The sequence below is a fragment of the Pholis gunnellus genome, assembly GCF_910591455.1.
Source record: "Pholis gunnellus genome assembly, chromosome: 19".
Taxonomy (NCBI): domain Eukaryota; kingdom Metazoa; phylum Chordata; class Actinopteri; order Perciformes; family Pholidae; genus Pholis; species Pholis gunnellus.
In genome coordinates, this window is record NC_136546.1 from 6161110 (window position 1) to 6181652 (window position 20543).

Below are 20543 nucleotides of genomic sequence, written 5' to 3' on the forward strand. Positions count from 1 at the left end.
TTTGTGATAATGTGCACATTTTTGATAACCAAGTCCGTCTGTGGCATCTAAGCTAATAAAGGGTTTGTACATGATGTCAGTGTGTGTGTGCGTGTGTGTGTGTGACCTTGCTAACTTGTGTGGCTTAGCGTTGGCTGGCTGGAGTCTGTTTGGAGGCTGCTAAGCTGGGCTGTCAACCAAATTGACTGCACACATTCATTTATTTTCACACCACACAAACACACTTGGGCTATATCAGGGGAAAGCAAGCGGAGAACGTCTGACGAATCCATTGAAAATCCGCCAAATAGCCCCCCCCCCCCCCGGTAAGGAAAATACCTTTAGCCAGTTATTTGTGCTGATCTGAGACCGTTTTATTTTTTAGTTTGCACATCATGCATAAGCATTAACAAAGTTATACATTTTCAGGATGAAAAGGTCAACAAAACTGCATTGAGGCCTTCCATGGTGTGTTTTATTGGTTTGATTTGTAAACAAATGAACAGAATAATGTTCACTAACTATCTGGTCCTTAAGGGCAACATGTTTCTGCTTTAAAGTCACTGGAAACTTGGTTTCAAATATAGTATTTCTCTATAACATTAAACATTCATGACTAAATATGAAACGATTTAAATTTGGAAAAATACTTTGTTGATATGGATTACGACTTTTCAGCATTAGAGAGTGTGGCTTGATGGAGCAAATGAACCCAAAAAGATCGCCAAATTTAAACACACTGTTGCAGGGAAGCGTGTGACTGACGTCCCCTTTCTGACAACTAAGCCCTGCCAACAACCTGGAGGAAAAGTTCTGATTCTGGTCATAAAATGTACCGATAGTTTTCTCAATTAGAGAATGCACAAAAGATTTTTTTTGTAATTTTACTGTTAACTCCTGAGAATGTAGTTTAGAAATGCATCTCTTAATCAACAACAATCTACTCATGTGGCTTCCTGGAAGGTAAGTTGTCTGTATTTGGGGGTCAACATGTATGTTAACGCCTCAGAAATGCCTCTAATCAGCATAAAATATCATAATATATGACTTATTGTTATGTGTATTACACATCAGTCAAGTATGATACTGGCTTTAACAGCACCAGCACCATGGACAGCTCATTCAGATGCGTTCACACTGAGTTTAAAAGGATTTTTCATCTTTTTCTTTAGTGTTTGAAGAGTTATTTGATTGACACAGATGTATTGTGCTTTTCATCTTGTTGCATCACTTCGGGTTGAAAGGAACTAGGACACTAATCCTCAATGTGCTTTAATTATACCTAAAACATGCCTGAAGTCGACTACTAAAAGTTGTCTTTAGATAAACTTGTGTCACAGACTCCAGTTTCATTATGTGATTTGATTTGAGGCAATTTGATGCACATTTGCAAACGCAAATGACACAAACATGTGGTGCACTTTCATAAAGAAAACAACAGATACAAAATATGTGAATGCTAGAAAAGAGTTGAAATCTCAGGTGTTATTTGGCACATCACCAAAAAGGAGCATTAAATCAAGTGCCAATATTTTATTGATGATCCCCTCAAGCTGAATCCTCAACATCAGAGACCCCCTCCTCAAGGGCCCCTCTAGTACCCTGGGAGGTCCCTCATATAGGAAATAAACCTGTATTAAAAAAAGCACCCTTTATATCCTGTCATCACAGCATCCCCCAGCTGTCCCTCGAGACTATATCGCCTTGTTGTCTCGATAGTTGTCCAGTTTCCAAACCGGTGTCTGTGCTTGCATTGACGTCAAAGGAGCAGGCTGGATGTATAAAGCCCTCCGTCCTCTCCAGTCCTCGCTCACAGGGACTTTTCAGCTCTGACCTGAGATCGCATCGGCCGATCACGAAGTTAAGCTGCAGCATTTGGAGAGAATAAAGTGAGTATAGAGCGGTTCTCATTTACTCTCTTTTTTCATTGTTAAGTTGTGTTGAATTGGCAGGTTAAAAAAGGCAAACGGTACAGGCAGAGCATCTTTAGAGATGCTATGTTTGTATTCTCTCGTGCTTAAGTGCATCTTATTAGCGAATACAACAAAATCATTTTTTTGTCACTTTCAGCTTTTTTTTGGGTCAAGTTTAATCTTTTAAAAAGTTCAAACAATTTGCTTATTTGCTCTTCTTCTTGCAGGAAAGATAACATCATATAGTTACAAAAAATAGCCAGGTCATCATAATCCAGGGCCTTCATTACATTTACCAGATTTACGACGGAATACGATGGTACAAATCACCTTCAATTCAAATAGAATTCAAAATTATTAACATTTTTTTTTTTTTATACAGGCATCCGATTCTTAGCTTAAAGCCATTCATTCTTGCATGATAGAAAAATAGTGGCACAAAGATTTACATCAGTCGGGAAAACTGCAAAAGTGTGCAACAAACGTAGTGGTGTGATTGGCTGCTACCTTTACCTGGTGAGTCTGTGTGATGAACTGCCTGTGGTGCCATCTTAATAAATACCTCTGGTTTGCAGGACATGAAGCCAGTCCCACTGCTCCTACTCCTCTCCTCGGTCCTCCTCGCGTCGCACCTCCGCCCCGCCGCCGGCCGACCGCGCATCCTCCCCGGCTGGCTGGATGGCAGCGGCCGCCTCCAGGCGCAGCAACTGGACGAAGTGCTCCGGCGCGGCGACAGCATCCTGCGGTTTCTCCGCGAGAGAAACCCGGACCCTCTGCACCTGCTCCCCCGAGAAGAGGACGAGGCGGTGAGGACCGCGGTGCAGCTGTTGAAAAGGAGCGAAGACCCGCCGCTGTCCATCGATCTCACCTTCCACCTGCTGAGGAATATGATCCAGATGGCCAAGACGGAGAGCCAGAGGGAGCGGGCTCTGCTCAACCGCAAAGTCCTCGACGAGGTCGGGAAGTAAAGCTCTATTTCTTTTTTATTGTATTGTAAATGCCTAATCAAAACAGCCAAACCGCTGTTTAAGTATTCAAGACCTCTGACATTCGTTGTTTTTTTGTGCGCCTGCTTTCCTCTCCACATCATTTTACGCACAGATGGTGCCAATTTACGCATCGCCGCATCCGCGAGTAAAACATGTACATTGTTACGTGTTATTTAAAGACTTTGTTGGAAAATATGGAAATCAACTTCTCACCCCTGCACTGCCCCCTGGCTTCATCCCCACTCCTCACCTTCCTCACACACAACGCAACGACCTTTTGGAACGAGAACCTGTCGGGTATCGTTTCTCAATTCAACACTTGGACACAATTGGACATTTGATCCGGAAATGAGCAGCGTTGGTCTTTGTCATTGGTGTTTGTGATCAAATGTTTTGATGCTTGAAATGAAAATGACAGAACTGCAGGGCTGACCTAAATATTTACAAATTACAGTTTGACTTAATTCATTCTCAAGATCTTTCTTGTCAGGAAATTGGGTGACCTCGCATGCTTTGAATGATTTGCCCCTGCTGCTAAATCCGTCTATTGTAGAGTGTATGATTGGTGTTTGGCTTGTAACCACCAGATAACTGAATGATTGTGGTTCAGAGGGACTTTTCTCCACATTTTCCAACAACATATAGTGGTGAATAAAAAAGAGGGTAATCACTGGTCTCCAGTTTATGACGAACTCACCTAAATACAAGGTTTTTCTTTTTCTTAGTGGAACCTTCTTGAGGATGAACCTAATAATCATTTAAGTTAGACAACAAAGATGCTAAACTATTTTTATTTATTTATTTTCTTTACCTTCCGATACAATATTATATATCCAAAAAGCATATCTCCATGGAGATCGAACCCGTCTCCGTCGCTTAGTTGTTTTAAATCTACTCTGATTGATCAAACTTAATGTAATGGCATGATTGTAAATGGATCTGAGGTGGAAGGAAAGACAAAACACACTTTATGTTGATTTGTCTACAACATCCTCTTTTCTGTCCTTTTCGTTTGAGTGGGAGCACTATCACTGGTACTGTATCACCTGTAGCATGCTAATCTTCAACAACAACAAAAAAGAAGAAAAAAATGCCTTGTTTTCCGAAAAACAGTTATGTCTGACAGTGATCATATTGTTTACGCAAAATAAGAAAAAGCTTTTTTGCCATTTATATTTTGTAATAAAAAAGTTTAAAGTAAAAATCGTTTGATTCTCTTGTTGTTCTGATTATAAATGTGTTTTAATCGGTGATAAAAACAGAACTTTTTGTGACTGCTGTATGGTTCTTATGGATCGATTTATAAAAAGATCCTTCCCAAAGACAACTGACACTGAAAATTGAAATATCGGAAATATACAGATTTTCGCCCAGCTTGTGATCGGGTTAATGGACTTTACCAAGTGTCATCTGTCAGTTGTGACAATTTGGTCAAAGCACAATCTCAACACCTACTCGCCAGATTTCATTGGACATTATTTTGGATATTCATGTCCCCCAGAGGATGATTCTTCATGATGGTTTTGAACCCTGTGACCTTAAGCGCCACCATCAGTTTTGGTTCATGGCGAAGCAACTCAAAAAACAAATGAAATCTGATTTGATTCCCGATTCCTTCTTCTTTGACCTAACGGCGCTCCTCTAGCGCCACCATCAGGCAAAAATATTCCCAATGTTAGGACAAACCTAATATTTACTTTCAGGGAGTATTGCCAATTTACAACCAATACGAGGAAGCTTTTGGACTGCAAATGTTTCTGTCCTGTCGACTGCATCCAATGGCATCCAATGAACTGCAATGAAACTTGAGTGGACAATTTGTCATCACTTTCAACTGTAAGTTGAATCGGATCACTGCGACAGAAGCATTTTTGTAGCTCCATTAATGTTGAGGAGCCCATGACACGATGGAAGCTAATGTCCAAGTTGTTGAGACAGATAAAAGTGAGAGAGAGAGAGACAAGAAACAAACAGAAGTTGAAATGGCCTCTGAGTTCTTTGTTTCTCTGACTCAGTTCAAACCGTGGGAGTGTTGGGTGATTCTTTTGCCTAATCACCCTCTGTTTGTGTGTGTGTGTGTGTGTGTGTGTGTGTGTGTGTGTGTGTGTGTGTGTGTGTGTGTGTGTGTGTGTGACCATGTGTTGGTTCATCTCCATCGTTACGCTTTGCAAATGCCATCACGTTTCATTTTGTAGATGCAAAGCAAATGACTAACGCTTGTGTCATCGTAACTTTAACTTTGTTATTCTGCAGAACTCAGAACTTTTGACTTCAGAAGATGTCACCTGGCGCAAAACCGAGTACCGCAACGCCTTGTGGCTGAGATTACTTTTCGGTTACACTGCTGTTGCATGAAAACCTGTAACATTACAATGTTTCATGCATGAATATAGATAATCTGATTTAAAGATTGACATTCAGGTGTTTTGAACCCCAGTTTTCAAAAGTCTCAGGATGCAAACAACGTTCTCACACATAAGAGGAGCATGTGGTTCGTTTGAGTAACAGCATGAAGAAAACAATCATGAATGGCATTAAAACATTTTATAGTTAAGTAATGAAGAATTACCTTTAACATTAGCATAACAATGTGCTTTATTTGGTTGAAATGTACGTTATTTAATGTGTTATATGCAATTCAGAGGCCAAAGTCACAATCAAAAGCTCACTGCAACATCACCAAGTTTCACCTTTTACAAAAGGATCGCAAGGAGATCCTCTTGCCCACGTGACGTTTAGCTAACACATGGCTATATGCACCAGTTAACCTGTATAGAAGAGTAAACATCGAAACATATTCACAGATGATATGCTGGTGTATTTAAATAGCCCACAAACTATGTAAAGCTATCACAGCTGGGGTAACAATACTCATTATCATCTTAGTAATTATGTGATTTTTCATAGAGTTCAAAAAACTTATTTCACAGGAAGAAATCATGCAATCAATAGGAATAAAAACGACTGAGTTTTTAAAGAATCAACACTGCATAGGAATTAAAAGCCTTTCTAGTCTTTCTTATCAGAACATCTTTTAAAATTAGAATACGTTACAAAATGTATGAGTCCTTGCATAGTTGGGAAAGTGTTCCAGAGTCTTACCACAAAAAACAACAACCTAGAGACTAACCACCAGGGCCCGACCCACGGACCAATGTTACATTTCAGCTACACACAGCTTTTAAGTCAATTAAAAGAAATCAACGCTGTGGCTAGCACAGTAGAAACATGATCATTTATCTGTGTCAGTGATGATGATTCATTCTGACCAAATTAGAACCGGTGTCCATGATATTCTTCCAGGTGAGACCCATACCATACCATAATATAATAATGTTTTCCCTGCTCACCATCTTAGGTTAGCAGAATTAGCACTAAACACAAAACACAACTGAAGCTGATGAGTGTCATTAGCTTTGCAGGTATTTGGTCAAAAGTACAGATCAAACAGAAATGTTGCCATTGCATTCAATTCAATGGGAATCAATTTAATACTTTAGAAATGTCCCTCAAACCGTTAAATATCACCCTCAGTGAGAATCACCAAAGTCAAACTTCTTCTGGGTACCGTGCACGTTTGTACCACATTGTATGGCAATCCATCCAATAGATACACTGAACAGAAGTATTTATTGGGGACTATTTTCAGCAGTGGTGTGAGTAATTGGGGCAGCATTGCTCATCAACAATGGAGCTTCTAAAGCAAAGAAGAATACGATATATCAGAATATCACCAGCCTCATCCTTCAACAAATCAGTTTCAGGGAGCGAACACAACCTTCATCAGGGAGTTGGGAGAGAGATCAGAAAATGTTAATGTCAGTCTTTTTTTTGGTAATTGTTTTATTTACATAACATCTGAAAAGAATTATTAAACTGCAATGTTTACGGAAGCCCTTAGAAAGTATTGTGACGGAAAAAGCTATGCAAGGGCTTTAAATCCTGAAGACACACATGAAGGAAATCGTTTTACTTTCCCTCCCACAACACAGGATGCAGTGCTAAATCCACCGCATACATTCCTTTGAGCTATACATAGAGAGCTATATTCACACACAATACACTGGATTTCTTGACTGAACAAAAGGCAACAATGTGGGAGGCTAACATCTGGTCGGTCCTCCTGCATCTAGGCTGCTGCAGAAAGAAATACAGATGGGTAATGTATAGAAAGGTATGATTTCCATCAATCACTTCTGTGTTTTTTTTTACATGTTCTCTTTGTCGTTTCGTGTGGCTAAATTCACTGTTGTGGATTTTTTTTTCTCCGAGAGGATTATGGTAAACCTCCACTTCCGTCTCTGTTTCACATTTCCTCAGGACTGCAGCGAGGACCTCGAGTGGAGAACAAAAGAGGAATATCATGAGATCAGTGTCATCGTCATCCCACGTCTAAACAATCACCAGTGACTCTCCAGCTGCTCGGCCGAGTGTCACACAAATGCAGCACGGAGGAGGAGGATGCTGTTGTTGTTGTTGTTGTTGTCGTCGCCGCCTCTGACTGAGTAAGCACGGATGATGCTGTCGCCTTCCCGAGCGGATGAGGGGAATCCTTCCCTCTCTGCAGCTCTCTTTTTACGTAAGTGGTCTTGTTAGAGAGGACTTCACACGTCCCCTCTGTACGACGCACAGTGAGCTGCTGCTACAAATATTACAATTCATCAGCAGCGCAACAAGAACATCTATAAACAGACTCTGACACACACTTGCACTATTTCAGTTTGAGAGCCGTCAATGCAGCGTTTTCTTTTTTTCACTTTTAGAAACGTGTTTGTCGGCACCATGTTCACTGAAACACTTTAAATACGTAGCATTTTATGACGTAAGAGCCGTTACAAGTGAAGCTATAATGTACTATGAATTTATTGTATATATATATATATATATATATATATATATATATATATATAGTATGTAGCATCTTATGGCACGTCCACTAAACCTGCCATAACAGATTTTTTTGGGCCACTTGGGGGCAGTATAAATCAGTTGTGAACACACAGTGACATAACGTCATCTTTTACGTTGATGCGGCGAACTTGTTAGAAAACAGTTGTTTATTTGCACATCCAGAAGTTACAGAGCAACATAATCAGTGATTAGTATTTGTGTAGCTCTCAGCTGTGGCTACTGCCTGAACTACACCACCATTGTAGCCATTCCCACAGCTAGTAGTATCTACAGTATTAATAAACAATAGTTCGAGTTTTAAAGATGAAATTAGTCCTAACTTTTAAAACGAAGCAATTCTCTGATACTATGCACAACAAAGAAGTAAATAGTTACTAACTAACATACTAACTAACCATGGATAACTATTTGAGGCAAAATTTGATCTTAAGTGCAACAAAGTATTATTATGTCATTATATCAAAAGCTAATAAAGGAGTGTTATGTATTTATAGTGAATGCTGTCATTTATCTGTTTTATGTATTGTATTTCATATATATATATATATATATATATATATACATATATTACTATATGACATAAAGGGGTCCTTGAAATAAGTTTCCATGTTTCCTGGAGCATCTTCTACAGTAGAAATGATGAAAAGTTAGATTTTATTTTGTTGTAAAACCTCTATGTCGATGATCTTTGGTGTGCAATGTGAAAGGCCTCCATCACAAATGAGCAATCTGATGATGGAGAACATGGGATGCACTCGGAATTTCCAGGAAGGTAAGTGGATTTTGAAATTTTAAGATTTTTCTTTTTTCAAAATTGTAGATTTGATTCTCACCAAACGCAGTGTAGACAAATCTATTTAGGACTAAATATATAAATAAAATAATAAAAAGTGTGTCAAACTACATGTTATCAATTAGGCTATGTTGTCTAATGTGTGTTGCTTATCGTGTATAAAACATACAAACATTTGACAAGAGGGGTTTCAGGTACATCCTCTCCAGCTGATGGCTGGAAGCTGAATTACTAATGTGAGGAGTCGGACACGCCACAAAGCCAAACCCTGATCAATTCATCAATAGAGGGTTGACAGGGAGATTCAAACACCCTGTAAGTTATGTTAGTCTCTCAGAGAATATTTAAACATTCTTACTCCAATTTTTAACCTTTAGAAAAAATCAACTCTGGCCTTGACTTATTGAACACATCAAATACTTCTGTTTTGGTCTCAAAATCTGAGGCAGAAGTCAAGTTCGGACTCCTCTTCACCTTCTTCAGGATCTTCCTCTCCATCATCTGCCACACCTAGAGAGACACACACACACACACACACACACACACACACACACACACACACACACACAATACATCAACGTTTTCTCACTTACAAGGTCAAGTTATAAACTTATATTTTAATCCTTGACTAATACTCAACCCTAAAATTTACATTCATAACTAGTATGTACTTAACTAGACATTTGAACTGTACTGTACTTGAGGATACTTTTTCCTTCTACTACACTACCTTTCAGAGGAAATTATTGACTTTTTAGTTCACTACATTTATCTGACGGCTTTAGTTACTTTACAAATTAAGATTTCTACAAAACATATGAAGAACTTATGAAAGTATAAACTACTAAACAGTGTATACAGGTAAAACTGAAACGATTAATCAATTGACAAAATATTATTTGGAAAGTACTTTTAGAACCATTAAGTGATTTTTAATGCAAAAACATTTCATGGTTCCTGCGAGGATTTTCTACTTTTATTAAATAATTAAGTTTAATAGAGGAAATTGAACTATTGGACAAAAAAAAGCATTGTGAATGTGTGACTTTGGACTTTCCGTAATTGTGAATGCAGAATTTCAACAATCGATCTATTAATCAAGAAAAAAAATTAGTAGATGAATCAGATGACCATTATTGCAACTCTATATAAAAGAGTTTAAAACTAGCTCCACCTCCTCGACAGTAATATTCTGCTTTTACATCGATGCATGTGGATAAATGATCTAATATGATATTTAATAGTATATAACAGTCCCGGGGGAAAGTTTTTCTGCGTTGAGTGCTTTTATGTCAGTAACACATGTTGTACCACGGTGTGTGGCGGGTGAGAAGTCGATGCTCCTCAGCATGTCAGCGAGGTCGTCAGTATCGATGACAAAGTGGCTCATATCCTCAAACCCGAGCTCTGGACGCTCCATGTCAGAGGCCCTGGCTGTCACTGCCATCCTGCCAGCACAAACACACAAAGGTGTTCAAAATAAAACATTAAGTTACTGGTTTAAGTTAAGGTACTGCTGTTAAAATGAATGCTGTGCTTTGCACAGTATTAGAATCTGGGAAATTGTAATTTGGGTTTATTTATTCAAACCCTGTTATATGTAATTAGAAAATGATGTTTGCTATAAACTTTGATGTTAAGTAACGCTTGCAGAAAGCTGTCAGTTTGTGGCAACATATTATTATATTATATAAATAAACTATGTGCACCTTTTACTGGAATAAAAACTGTAGTTTGAATTTTACTGAAGCTTATAAAAACAAAACATTTACAAATTCTAGTATAAATGAAAACATTCGACTTCAATAATACAGATTATTATTCACAACAAAAAACTCCCATTCAGACATCATATTCATGGCTGTAACATGAGTGTAGTTCATTTGTACTCTGTATTGTGAATATGCCTGGGTCAAACACATTTATTCTCTGTAATGTTGGAACATTTTGATGAAGTCAGACTCATACATGGTCAGATATTGTAGGGTTCAGATTTAGATCCATTGAAGTGATCAACTGAAGTAAAGTTCACTTCAAAATCAGAAATGCATCTTTTGTCTCTTACCTGTACTGTTTTGGTGTTGGTTGCCTGTCAGTCATAATATATTGTGCCATAAAATATTATAAAATGTTTGTCATGAATAATGTCATTAAATGTCATAGTTTAGTATTCCTAAACATTCATTAAAAAAATCATGAAATAGTATTTAATACAAATAGTTTATAAAGTGTGCCATTACATTTGATCACATTTGAGTACAGTACGCCATTAAAATACAAAAAGTCATAGCATCGTATGTCGTAACATTTCATAAAAACATATAGTTCAGTATGCGATTAAAATGTTATTAAAAACTCATCGTAAATTGTTTTACTAAAAAGTCAGACTATAGTATGTCATAAAAGATGTCATGATAACTCTAAGTATATAGTTTAGTCACAACATTTTACAATATTTTATAAAAAGTCACAATATATATCCAAAAAGTCATAGACTAGTATGCCATAAAGACGTCATAGTATATTAAGCCATCAACATGTCATTACAATTTCTATCTATTCTATAGTTTGCCATTAACAAGTTCATTAAAACGTCACGCCCTTCAAATTTCATAAAAATCCATAATATAAAAATATATAAAATGTCATAAAAAAGTCATAATATAGTATGTCACACATGTTGTGATAACTCATAGTCTAGTAATTAAAATGTTATAAAAATTCAAATAATACAGTATTTCATAAACATTTCCAAAACTTTTTTTGACATGCAATACTATGAATTAATCATGACTGTTTTTAATAACTTCACTGATGATTATTAAACATTTTTATTGCTAGAGATATTATGAATGGTGAGAAAGAATAGTATTTCAGAATAGAGTATTTTGAAGATAATATATTGGGATTTTTTAGACATTTTACTTAAGAAATTCTGAACTATTTGATGCGTTTGTATTTGAAATTGTTATAGGTTTTTACATTTTCTAAATATTTTGTACCTCCAACTGTCAAACTTACACTATTTACCTTTGAAATGTGGTGGAGTAGAACTGCTAAGTAGCAATAATTACTCAAGTAATGGACAGAATCGTACGACACTCAGTCACCTTCAGGACCTCGTGTAATGTATCAACATTCAAATCTGACCACATTCACTAAATACAGATTCACAGATTCACCACAAACAACATTCTACTTACTTTTCCAGTATGGCGTTGGCGCTCTGTGAGGGTTAAGAAGACAGACGACAAAAAAGAGACAAGAGACTAAATGAGTTACATTGTGCTTCAGTTGTCTGTGCCAACGACATCAGTCAGAGAGATTTGTCAGACACGTCGCCGTGTTAAAATAAAAACATGATTTTAAGAAATACTGCCGGCTGCCAGAATGGCCTCGTGGTGTTTACTGCCCTGCTGCCACTAAACTCTATCTCCTTTAATTAACACCTGCTCTGGCAGAGGATGTGGCATAAAACAGGGACACCTGAGGCTCATACGTCCTCTCGCACGCAGTGACGCAGACACGTTGCATCAGAAATAAGGACGCATAATTAAGTAACAGTCTGCTTTCGAGGCGAGCGAGTCCGCTGTCAAGATGAACTCACTTTTTAACTTTTGTTTCAGCCAACCCTCAAATTACACCAAAAGCTCGTTTTTAATTGACTTATCCAAGGACATGTGTAGTACCAGTCACTATGCCAAAAACGGTGGCATTTCTGAGCAATTTTGTGTCCCGATAATATAAAAACGCTTTGATACATCGCTGTGTGAATACAGTTTTCCTGACTGCTGCCGTTAGCGCGCTAGCCCTCACAGTGAACACATCTGCTGCATAAAGCAGGCCTGGATTTAAAGTAATAGAAAATACACACTTTGTACAATTTTGACGATTTAATTTAGGATTTGCACAATGCGTTAGTGAGGTGATGTTGGATATGCCTCCTCTCATCAGCGGAGAACAGCTTTTGAAACAGCATTTGGTCCATAGGACAGTAAAAGGGGAACCCCAAGAAAACAGACGTATCAGTTCATTTTCTGCTTCTAATCTTATAAATTAAAGAATAATTTCATGTCTTCAGGCTTCTAAAAAGTTCATTCAAAAGTTTGGGAAGTCAGATCATGACATAATCTCTAATGCATCAAGACAAAGGATGGATTCTACTGGACAACTAATGTTCAAGACATGCTTCTCATGAATATGATTTGGTTAACAAATGTTGGCTTTCATAACTTTTTTTCTATTCCCTCCTGTCATGCAATTCATGCCCTGAATCCTGATTGGTTAGAATCCAACATATCAGTAATAATAAAAAAATAAAAAAAGCAGTAAAATGTATTAATTCAGCTGATTTCACTTAATGGTCAAAATGCTGTTTCAGACGAGCTTTCTGCAGACTAAAAAAACTTGAATTATTTTTTGGTGTATTTTTCTTGGCCTAAAAATAATCACTCATGTAAGGATAAAGAGTCTTAAAAAACACTGACATTAACCTTTAAAATACTGGTATCTCCTACTTGGATGCTTCAGACCCCCCTTATAATTCTCAGGAAAACAAACGACACTGCCTGACCAATCATAGAACTCAACCTCCAGCTGAGCCGGAGCCTCACCGACCTGTACAAACAAAGGCATGTGTGGCTCTTCGATCGACTGAATGGCCGACTCCACCAGCGTCACCGCGGCCTCCAGCTGATCGCTGTGCCGGCCGATGAGAGATCGAACGCGTTTGAGTTTATCGTCCTGTTCCTTGGTGATGAGCCCCACCAGCTCCCGCTTCCGCTCGTCCAAGATGGCCAGCAGGCTGTCAAGGCGGTCGGCCAGCTGTTCTCTCCGTCGCTGACTGTTCTCCTGAGGTGGGAAAGAAGATTGTGATTCAATTATAACACAATATATAAATACACTTTGTTGTCTGCTCGCTCTGCTTACTTACTAGTTTGAATGTAGGCCTATACTTTAAGTGAGCACTGTATGTTTCTATCAGAGGATGAAGTTGTATTTATCCAGAGGGAAACTACTGTGCAGCAGCTTCAATGCAATGTGGGAAGAGTGAAGATATGAAAGTCTAAGATAACAATAACAATACAAATATACTGATATGCAAATAAAAATATACGATGTCGGCCTAAACAATGTCAAAATCAGGTTTACAGCATGGATCATAAAAATATGTAGAGAAATATATTACTCAGCAGTCTTTATTGGCTGACACACGAACAATAGGCTATTACATAACCAAGTGTCTATGGGAGTATAACTCAAAAAGAAGAGTATCAAAAAGTTTTTTCGTGTGTGTGTGTGTGTGTGTGTGTGAGTGTGTCTAACCTCTAGAGTGCGGCAGATTTCTTCCATCTGTGTGATGACTGCCTGGACGTGGTCGTTACTGGCGACCAGGATCGCGATGCCGTCGCTCAGGTCCGTCTGCAAACATCCAGAACAGAAATGACATTAATTTAAAGGATTCACATCAACAACAAATATACTGTTCACTTCATATATTACTCTCACATATTAACCATGTGTATTATCTTGTATACATTTACTGTTTTCTCTATCTCTACTATTTTGTATATTTTGCTCATTTTGGTATATTTAAATCTGGATGTTGCTTTAGCTTTAATAATTTCTTGTATCCGCATTGTGCACTGCCTAGGATTTCACAATACGTACTTGTCTGTATACAGTAAGTGACAAAAGAAATCGTAATTATTCCAACTGGAAATCTAATTTTATATAATAATATAATATAATAATAATATAATATAACCACGATGTATCAAACCGATTAGCTGCCAACATAAATGGTAAAGGTAAACTAACGACAAAAAAACCCCCAATACGTTACGTTTTCATTAATTACAGTTACACAATCGTCACCAAAATGTGCTCCATTTCATACTTACTATAACTCAACCCACATTAACTCACTTATAGATGGGGCTGCTACGACATCTCAATTAATTAAAATAGACACATTTGTGCTCACATGCCTGAATAACTTTGCAGCATTCCTCGAACAACAATGCCAGAAAAGATTTCGGTTTTATCCACAAATGGACACGGCCTTCAACCGATCCGCATCCCTTGTTTGTCAGTATATGTTCTTTTATGCAGATCGGGACGCTCTTTTAAAATCCCTGAACATTTTCTGTTGTCAAAAAACCACATTTAGAGGATCGTGTGCAGTGTTGGCGGAGGCGTGCATCTGTTTAGAGCATCACATGACATCATGCACATCTGTACAGTTTGCTCCAGCACTCTGTACTCTCAACCATCCCCTACGTAGGCCCACGATAAAGCACCAACTCTCGTTTTTTTCCGATTGACCTTTTGCAGGAAGATGGAGCGTCAACAGCTTTCCTCAAAAACCTCATCTGCATTTCAGATGAGTGAATCAGCGACAGAGTGAGAGATGGAGAGGCCGGCACGAAAATGTCAACAAAGCCAACTGCTCATTAACACGCCGGACGCCGCCGCCGCTGCCGCCGTCTGCACGACAAAACTGCTGCACTTCGTCTTCGCGTGTCCACAAATGAGCAAATGAAGTTGTTTTTTTTCCCGTGTGATATATTTTGATGTAAAACAATATCTGGTGTCACTGTAACTGACCTTTTAGATGTCTGGAAGATAACCAGGTGTGTCCTGGTTTCAGTGGCTACATACAGTATGTATTTGTTTACTATGCATTGGCACTGGGTGAAGTACGAAGTGAAGTATCGTGGTAGCGTAGAGTAAAGTGAAAGTGACACCTCGTTATGACGAATGTAAAAGTTGATTCTTCACCTTCTGCCTCATGTAAACGCTGCCGAGCGGTGCGACGTCGCAGTCTCTGTGTTTTCCGAACACCTTGCACATGGAGCAGGTCGGCGTCTCACAGGACAGGCAGTAGATATTGATCTTCTCGTCTTCGTGCTCTTCACACAGCAGCTGCTGATGCTGCTGCTGCTGCTGCTCCGGCTTTACGTTCACAAGCCTGGAGGGCACACAAAGTATAGAAATGGATCCTCGAACGTTCACGCACTGCTTTGTTTATTTATTTACATGTGAAATAATCAAAACTGGTCTGATTCTGTGTCCAATGTGGGCTCACGTCACTCATAGAAAGAAGCTGATTGAGAGCATTTTCAGGGCCACATCATCATGAGACATTTTGCTTTCATGTATATTATTACAATGTGTTTACACTGTTACGACCATATTGTCTTTATTTTTAACACGCCGTTTTTAATTCCAACTGTTATTTTGGATTTCAGTGTAGTAACCTCGAGGGGCAGACGTAAACCTTGAAGCCCTTTAAGGGGTAACTTTGCTGCAGCTTTGCATCATTACATTGTGGGTTGATGCAGATGAACAGAGCTTCCTGCATGACTCGTTGCTCTACATAGGGCTGTTGTTCCAATTACACGTCGCACTTCCGTGTTCTTTGCATGGCGGCACAACGAGCCCAGTGCATTCTGGTCGTTGTGGGTTTTCTATCTTTTGAGAAAAAGGCTTTTTTCCCCCCCTCTCTTTTCTCTGGTCATTAAGCTCCAATTCAAACGAATATTTGCACCTTTCCACTGCATAGACAAACCCATTTTCCTACTAGTGCGATACTTCATAAAAGTTCAAGGGTGGAGGACAAACTCATGATTTTTCACCCAGAAGTACATCCAGTGTTTTCCTTACAAGATAATCCAAAGGAAGGTTATTTCAAAGAAAAACACAAGAAGTCTTCTTGTATACAACCCATCATTTGGATGCATGTATAACGTGCTTAAAATGTCCTTAAATATGGACTTCGTGACCAGATTTCCATGCACTAGTGGCATGCAAGGCTTGCCAACATTGTGTGTATAGTTAAACCTGCTTGTGTTAGTTCTGTTATTGCTGACGTATTTAGACATCAGTGGAGGATCGCCACCTGGGAACCAAGATGGTGTCAGCTTCCTATAGTAAACATCCAAAGGATGTAATAAATGTGTTCTGTGTGTTGTCTTTTTACGTCATTGTCGGTCTCTAAGATTTGTTAGTTCTGCCAGTGTGCAATCTATATTATTCCCTCAATGCCAGACATTTAATTATCACACAAGCAAAAGTAAACAACCAGAACAACAGCCTGCTTACAGAAAGCAACACAAAAATACGCAATAAAGGGCTCTTTGTGCTCTGACGTAGGCGTCTCTGACCCAAATGATGATTAAGTAATGATAAATCTTTCCACACATGAGAAACTACAAGTTATAAAACATTTGTGAACAATCACATCTATTTGAGCCCACACAGATAACGAGGGGACTCCTGTCCTCTTGTCTCTAATGAGCGCCAACAGTGACTCATGCTTCAGCTTCTATTTTGGAGTGAGGGCGACTTAAATATCAGTGTGGAGTTGTAGTTAGTGTGCACGCTGAGAAAACAAGGGCAGCTGGGCGGAAGAGGAGGACGTTTTACTTTAACACAAAGTTGTAAAGTAGCAATAGACTTCAGACAGTAAAATATGTTAGGTCAGCATTATATAGGCAAGTTCTGAGCTTAAAATCTGAGATTGGATCAATTATGTTACATAAAATTGTCATCTCGTTGTCTATTTTGGTTTTTACCCTGCGCTTTAAAATCTCTAATTTAAAAAAACGGCACTGTCTCTGCCTCTAAACAGTGAAAGTATGAATAGTCATAGTTTCAAATGATGTGTATAAACTAATCTGTTCCTGCATTTTTTCTTCTTCTTGAGTTTCTTTGACAGTCTTTTCTTTCCTAGTATGTTTTCCGTGCACACACACACATCACAGATCTAACACATGCATGAAAATGCAAATAAAAAAGAAAATTTGTATTCATCACCTGAGGGGTAATACACTAAATCAAGAGGGTGCATATGTTTCAGAACTGGCTAAACATATTTGAACTGTCGTGTTGTGAGACTGATGCCTGATTTGACATCTGGCTCCATCTTATCTTATATTATTGTTGGTGTAATTTATTACATTATGTTTTTGTATTATTTAAACAGTCTGATTGTATTTCCCTCATTGCAGTCCTGAAATGTTTAAATCCTTGTTCAACCACGTAAAGCACTTTGTAACCATGTATTATTATTGTTATACTTATTGTGAATACAAATGAAAGTCAATAAAATGACTGCATATATCCTTTAAGCAAGAACCAGTTTGTCTCAAAGTCTCAAACTTTAGTCTGGAATGAAAACCACACATGTCCATCACTGTGGATGGATCAACTCTGCACTGCTGTCAAACAAAGGCAACAGTCAGAGAGGGGAAGACTGGCAGTAGCAGAATACAATACTGCTCTCTGTTGGTGGTCACTCGTGATTACAATAACATGCCGTCTCACTTCAGATTCTATATAAAGACCTTTCTCTGTGAAACCTGTCTGCAAGATGTGACGCAGGCTAAATACAGAGAGAAGCTGATTTAAGGGAATTTTAAAGTGATGAAGATTGTATATAATGATTAAAATGAATTGAATGGTTCGGCTAATTTTTGACAAATACTTCAATTTTATAAAGTGTCCTTAGATCTGCTTACAATTATATTACAGTGTGTTATAACCCATTTATTAAATGTCTATAGTGCTTATGAATGTTAAAAACTCACACTCACACACACTCACCTGGAGGACTCGTGCTGTCTGTAGATGTCTAGGATGTTCTCCACCAGCAGGTTCCTCTGCAGGCCGTAGACCCCGTGGCGGTCCAGCGCCACCTCGTGGCGGCACGATGGACAGCGAAAGCGAGCGCCGCTGGAAGCCATGCTGGAGGAGCCGCGGGACTGCCACTGAGGGTTCGCCGACTGGGTCAAGAGAAGGGAAAAGGTATAAGTAACAATGTCTCGAAAACAGGAGGCGTGTATATTCATGCTACACCATGTCTTACTCACACATACCAATATTATCGTCCCACGAGGGGAATCTCCTGCAGGTTAATGTCTTACAAGAAAAACATGCAAATACACAAAACAAATCAGGTAGACATCGTGTTTGTTATGGTGTATTTTCTTTTTTTTGCAATATTTTGTCAAAAAATATCAGTTTGGAACACACTGAGCATATGAATGGAGAGCTAGGGGCAGTTTCTGTGGGACATTTGAATAATTTCATTTGCTGTGAAACTAGTTTCCTGTTGGAGTCCGTTGTTACTCGTATTGAGCTTATGACCAAGATAAGTTTGCACACGTGCCATCCACGAGCTATGGAGCAAGCTACCGCATTGTTAGGGCTGAGTGAAGTGGTGGAAAGCAACTCATTTACTGTACTTAAGAACAATTTTGAGGTAAATTCGTGCTTAAATATTTTCATTTTAGGCTACTTTTGACCTCTACTCCACTACAGTTCTTAGAGAACTATTGTACTTTTTACTCCACTACATTATCCCACTGCTATAATTACTTATTACTTTTCAGATTAAGATTTAAGATAGTTTTAGAGTGTCTTATAAAATACGATGGAGTGCTGTCTTATTGAATAACCAGTACTGTATGAAGTACCTCAAATGTGCTACACATTGATGAAGTACAACATTAAGTAATGTCATCAAGTAAAACAATGGTATTATTGTACTTTTAGTACTTGTAGACTATGGTATTTCTACTTTTACATGGATAAAATACCTGAATACTTCCACAACTGGGTGAGTGTTTGAGTGTTAATGAATCAAAACACCACCTCAATTCGAAATAACGATGACTGCTTGAAATAAGAACTGCGTTGGGATGAAAAAACGAACACGCTCACCTGGAAGATGTCGTTGGCACACTTGCGGCAGAGGTTGTGCTGGCAGGGCAGGATGACCACGGGTTTGGAGAACATCTCTAGGCAGACCGGGCAGATCAGCTGCTTCTCCAGGTTCTCCATGGTGGCTCCTCGGCCCGCGCCGGGCCCAGAACTGCCTGCTGATGGAGGCCTGAGAGCAAAGTTCATCACCTCCAGGGAGCGGTGAGTAAAACGTCCAAAAAGACAGAAGAAGGTAACAAGCAGAGGAACAAAAGGTGAGGGGGGATATCCTAGATGTCGGTTTTGTTGGTGTTGTTAGTCCGTCTTCTTTTCTAGCTCTTACAACGTCTCTTTCCCCCCGTTGTCTATCCCAGTCCCACAGCAGCTGGACTGATAGCTATTTTTAGATCCTCGGTTTGTTCTGGCTTGGGTTACTGTCTAAACTGCGTTCCCCAGCCGGACCGTTGGGCATTTTGGGCGTGGCAAAAGATCAGGACAGTGGTTGGACCCACCGTGGTTCAAATGATGTTTGTGTGAAGTCTGATACTTAAGAGGGGATCCGTGTGACATAACGCAACCTCTGGCTTCCATTGAGCTCATTAGCACTTTGGCGTAAACAGCTAGCTCCATTTCTCAACTGAGACTTCTGTTTATCTCCGCTGTGGCTGAATGGATTTTTACTATTCAAACTGCATTTGAAAAGTCCACCTCCCCTGCAATCATTTGCAATTTGAACTGCAAAGATATTCCTGACTTATCTCTTACTATCTTACCTATCAGTGTATCAAGAGCATAGGACACTGGGAACATATGCAAGGTTATCTAGCTGAACAAAATGTGTCATAAACTTGAAAATCCCATCGGCTTTTTGCCATGCTAACTTAGTGGGTTGGAGTAGCAAAATACGTCATCTCTGCAGCACTCTATAGGCCATTCAGAGCTAAAGGATTATGATTGAGGAATTGCCTCCACATGGCTCTCAACATGGCAACGGCTGAGTCAGCAGATAGCAGCTAACGGTGCTAACAGCATGAACGGCGCAAACAACGGCAACAGTGAGAACAGAGCTAACAGTGGGGAGTATATATATATTATTATTATATATTATTCTGAAATGGGCCACTATGAATCAGCACTTTTGTACTTTAAGAATTTTTAATGCTTTATTTTTTACTTTACTTGAGTTAAACGTACTGAAGTAAAATGACTTGTAACCTAATATTTCCTCAAGTAAAGTAAGTAAGCTAAGTA

The 20543-nt window shown here is 38.9% G+C and overlaps 2 protein-coding genes across 2 annotated transcripts; one reads left to right on the plus strand and one right to left on the minus strand.

The window, feature by feature from the left end:
• Nucleotides 1-2470: 2470 nt before the first annotated feature.
• On the plus strand, nucleotides 2471-2860 carry uts1 (urotensin 1; the record flags this gene model as incomplete). The annotated part of the gene is made up of 1 exon (XM_079179972.1): nucleotides 2471-2860. The coding sequence occupies one exon, from the start codon at nucleotides 2471-2473 to the stop codon at nucleotides 2858-2860; it is 390 nt and encodes a 129-aa protein (XP_079036098.1).
• A 3919-nt stretch (nucleotides 2861-6779) lies between these two features.
• Nucleotides 6780-19652, minus strand: trim54 (tripartite motif containing 54). The gene is made up of 8 exons (XM_079180285.1): nucleotides 19314-19652; nucleotides 18195-18373; nucleotides 15369-15558; nucleotides 13911-14006; nucleotides 13203-13436; nucleotides 11789-11811; nucleotides 9897-10033; nucleotides 6780-9095 (listed from the first exon to the last, which is right to left on the minus strand). Exons 1-8 carry the CDS (start codon nucleotides 19497-19499, stop codon nucleotides 9019-9021), a joined length of 1122 nt encoding a protein of 373 aa, XP_079036411.1. The 5' UTR covers nucleotides 19500-19652; the 3' UTR covers nucleotides 6780-9018.
• Nucleotides 19653-20543: the final 891 nt, after the last annotated feature.

Coding starts and splice junctions, on each gene's coding strand:
- trim54 (XM_079180285.1), bottom strand. CDS start 19,499: ATGAACTTTGCTCTCAGGCCTCCATCAGCAGGCAGTTCTGGGCCCGGC. Junction 10,034..11,788: donor GCCAACGCCATACTGGAAAA/GTAAGTAGAATG, acceptor TTGTGCTGGCAG/GATGGCAGTGACAGCCAGGG. Junction 9,096..9,896: donor CTCACCCGCCACACACCGTG/GTACAACATGTG, acceptor GTGTCTCTCTAG/GTGTGGCAGATGATGGAGAG.